This window comes from Mastomys coucha, unplaced genomic scaffold, assembly GCF_008632895.1.
Source record: "Mastomys coucha isolate ucsf_1 unplaced genomic scaffold, UCSF_Mcou_1 pScaffold12, whole genome shotgun sequence".
NCBI classification, from domain to species: Eukaryota; Metazoa; Chordata; class Mammalia; order Rodentia; family Muridae; genus Mastomys; species Mastomys coucha.
In genome coordinates, this window is record NW_022196894.1 from 86,594,795 (window position 1) to 86,599,067 (window position 4,273).

General features: G+C 39.0%; 1 protein-coding gene across 1 annotated transcript; it reads left to right on the top strand.

The window, feature by feature from the left end:
• The first annotated feature begins 970 nt into the window (after window positions 1-970).
• Window positions 971-1,147, top strand: LOC116086572 (keratin-associated protein 20-2-like). Its single transcript, XM_031364779.1, has one exon. The coding sequence runs from the start codon at window positions 971-973 to the stop codon at window positions 1,145-1,147; it is 177 nt and encodes a 58-aa protein (XP_031220639.1).
• Window positions 1,148-4,273: the final 3,126 nt, after the last annotated feature.

Here is a 4,273-nt window from a genome sequence, read left to right on the forward strand (position 1 = left end):
AGAAATCCACCTGCCTCTGCCTCCCAAGTGCTGGGATTAAAGGCGTGCGCCACCACCGCCCGGCGGCTAGTTTATCTTTTTATAGGACTATACTAGGCATCTCATCTGATCTTTTGTGAGTGCTATTTATGAATATTCTGTAACATATTCTGGCAACTTTCCATACAATTTCTGTAAGTAGGTATGTGTATGAGAATGTCTGTCTGGGTGTTTATACGTGTGTATGTGTTCATGTATTATGCAATTTTGTGTCATATCTATGTGTGACATAAGAACAAATGTGTTTCAGTAGATGATCAATGTATGTAGATACAAAATGAGCACATTGTGTCATGTTCTTTGCTCTACCTACCAATATTATTCCCATGAGATTGGCAATCTCATGGAACATGAGGCTAGGCTGATAATCAGGTTAATCTTCATGTATCCTCTTTCAGCTGCCACCAGCATCAAATTAAGTATTTAATTGGGTACTAGTACAAAAAGGTAACTAGGAGGAAGGACAAGGATTGAAATATAAAGTAAATAAATAAAAATAGATAAAATAAAATAGACCTTCAAAAAGAAGGACAAAATGACCTTCTATTTGAGGTAATGAAACTCAACATATATATATATATATAAAGAAAGCTATAAAATAATCTATATCACATGAGGGAATCATATGCTGTCTTCTATATACTCCATGAAGAATTAACTGGAGACCTGAAAACTGTACCAGATCATTTATTTGATCATAATATCATTAGATAGGAGGACAAGTATCTCAGCTATGCAGCATTGTCTGTCCCATAACTCAGTACTTGTGGTGTTTTCTAAAGCCCATCACAGAGGTGTGTGACACTACAATACCTGTGGTTTCTCCCAACAACAACCCAGGTATATAAAAGGCCCATGACAGATGGTGACACACAAACTCAAGGAACCTACTGCTTGTCTTTCTCAGACAACTCCTGACACTCCTGACAACATGTGCTACTATGGAGGATACTATGGAGGCCTGGGCTGTGGCTATGGAGGCCTGGGATATGGCTATGGAGGCCTAGGATGTGGCTATGGCTGTGGCTATGGTGGCTATGGTGGCTATGGATATAGCTGCTGCCGCCCGCTGTGCTGCAGAAGGTACTGGTCCTGTGGCTTCTACTGAGGAGATTCAGCAGCTGCTCACTCCAGTCTTTCTTCACTTCACATATTCCAAACTCAATATAAACTCTTGGAGGAATAATACATGAAACACAACATGCCTGCCCAATTCCTCTTCTTTAATTTGACTTCATGATATTTGCAGCAAATCTCTTTATTGTCATCATAATGTCTTGTAAAATGTGATCTGCCTGTATTCTTTTCCATTCTTTGAATACATACATATGCTTTAAATAAAGTATTTCCTTGAATATACTTTTTCTTATTGTTTTACTAAATTTGAGATGTATGTTTGTGAATTTATAGCTGTTTGGTTGTAAATGTGTGGTGGTTTGAGGACAGATGTATTAGCATTAAATGATGAGGATTGAGAGCAAGAGAGGGGAGAGAAGGAAATGTTCTCTTTAAACATTTTCTTATTAGTAGACATTTTTATTGTCTTCATATTTCTGACATTGTGATATCACCATGAATTTGAGAGTACAGATATTTATCTGAGAACAAATTCTTTTATCTGCAACTGTAATTTGGAGAACTAACCCAAGTAATTCCCTGAATATCTTCTGATATCTCAATACCGTCTATAATGAGAGTAGCCACACACATTATTACTATGTACAGGCTTCCTGTTATTTCACATGTTCTCTAACACCAAATCCTTCTACTTTATTAATAACTATATAGAACTATCTCATTGCAAATTTGACTTATAATTTAGAAATTAAACTTTAGTAATCTGTAGATTTTCTTCTTTAATTAATTACGTTGTTTACATTCGAAATGTTGACTGCCTCCAGGTCTCCCCTTTCCTAGAGTTCCTCACCCCCCATCCCCCTCCCCTTCACCTCTGAGATGGTACTTTCCCCTGGCATCCCTCTTCTCTAGTGAATCAAGTCTCTACAGGACTAGACACATTCTCTCCCACTGGAGCCAGACAAGGGAGTCAGCCCATATGTGCCTGGGGCCATGGACCAGCCAATGTATGTTCTTTGGTTGGTGGTTTAGTCTGGTAGCTCCTAGGGATCCAGGTTAGTTCACACTGTTAGTATTCCTGTGGGGTTGCTATCCCATTCATTTCCTTCAATCCTTACCCTAACTCTTTCATAGGAGTCTCTGACCTCAGTCCAATATTTGGCTGTAAGTATCTATATCTGTCTCAGTTGCCTGCTGATAGATCCTCTCAGAGGACAGCCATGCTAGGCTCCTGCCTGTAAGGACAAAACAACATCAGTAATATGATTGGTATCAGTAATCATGATTGGTGCACAATCATGGGATAGATTCCAATTTGGGCCAGTCACTGGTCGGCCATTCCTTCAGTCTCTGCCCCATTTTTGTCCTTGCATTTCTTTTAGACAGGAACAATTTTGGGTCAAATAATTTGAAGGTGGGCTGGTAGCCCCATCCCTTTACTGGTGACCCTGTCTAACTACTGGAGGTGGACTGTTCAGGCTCCATCTCACCAATGTTGAGCATTTTGGCTAAGGTCACCTACCATGAGCCCTGTGCACCTCTTACATCCCAGGTCTCTGGGACTTTCTAGAGGGTCACCCACGCCTGACCCCCCACCCCCAATACTGGCAGATGAATATTTCCATTCATTCTTGTGGCCCTCTCAGTTTCTCTCCTGCCTCTTCCCATACCTAACCCTGTGCCCCTTTCCCTCTTCATCCCCCTTCTCACTCAGGTCCCTCCCTCTCTCTGCCTCCTTTGGGATTAAAGCATCCTCACTTGGGCCTTCCTTCTTGTTAAACTTCTTACAGTCTGGAGGTTGTATCACAGATATTCTAGACTTTTTGGCTAATATCTACTTATCAGTGAGTACATACATATCATGTATGTCCTTTTGGGTCTGTGTTATATCACTAAGAATGAGATTTTCTAGTTCCATCCATTGTCTGCAAAATTCGTGTCTTCATTCTCTCTTTTTTTTGTCTTCATTGTTTTAAGATTGATTAATTAATTAATTAATTAATTCAATGTATGTGCATATACTGTCCCTGTCTTCAGACACACCAGAAGAGGGTATCAGATCCTATTACAGATAGTTGTGAGCCATCATATGGTTCCTGGGAATTGAATTCAGGACCTCTGGAAGAGCAGTCAGTGCTCTTAACCACTGAGCCATCTCTCCAACCCTTGTCTTCCTTCTCAACAACTGAATAGTATTCCACTGTGTAAATGAATCACATTTTTTTATCTATTCTTCAGTTTAAGGACATCTGGGTTCTTTCCAGCTTCTGCCTATATTTTTAAAAAAAGGCTGCTGTGAACATGGTGGAGTACATGTCCTTATGGTGGGGCATCTTTTGAGTAAATTCTCAGGCACAGTATAGCTGAGTCTTCAGGTAGAATTATTTACAGTTTTCCAAGGAACCACTACACTGATTTCCACAGTGGTTTTATCAGATTGGAATCCCACCAGCAATGGAGGAGTGTTCCTCTTTCTCCACATCCTCACCAGCATCTGTTGTCACCTGCGTTTTTTACCTTAGCCATTCTGACTGGTGTGAGGTGGAATCTCAGTGTCATTTTAATTTGCATTTCTCTGATGACTAAGAATCCTCTACATTTCTTTAGGTGCTTCTCGGCCATTCCTCTGTTGTCAATTCTCTGTTTCACTCTATACCTCATTTTTAATTGGGTTATTTGATTTTTTTGGAGTCAAACTTCTTGAGTTCTTTATATATTTTGGTGAAAGTTCTTTAACTATTTTAATAACAACTAATTTTCTTTGTGATGTATAGCTGTAGACATTTCACATAAATTTTGGTTTTTTACTTTGTATTCCTTGTATAGGACATTGCATTGTCTGCTATGCAGAACTATTTAGATGGGTACTATCAGATTTTTCTATTCTCTTTATGATGCTTGAGCTTTTCAATTCAAATAAAATCATTTACAAGAATAAGCAAAGAATCTTTCGCACTGTACAGTTTTTACTTATTCTTATAGAATCTCATAGAATGCATTTGGACAAAATTCATATGTATTACATTCTCTTCCTAGACTCACCTAGTGTATGTTAACTTTGTACTCTCTTTTTCTCTCCCTGAATCTCATCACATCCAATTTATGATGCCTATATTCCCTAGGATGTATAGCCATCTTAGCTTCTTCGCTAAAACTA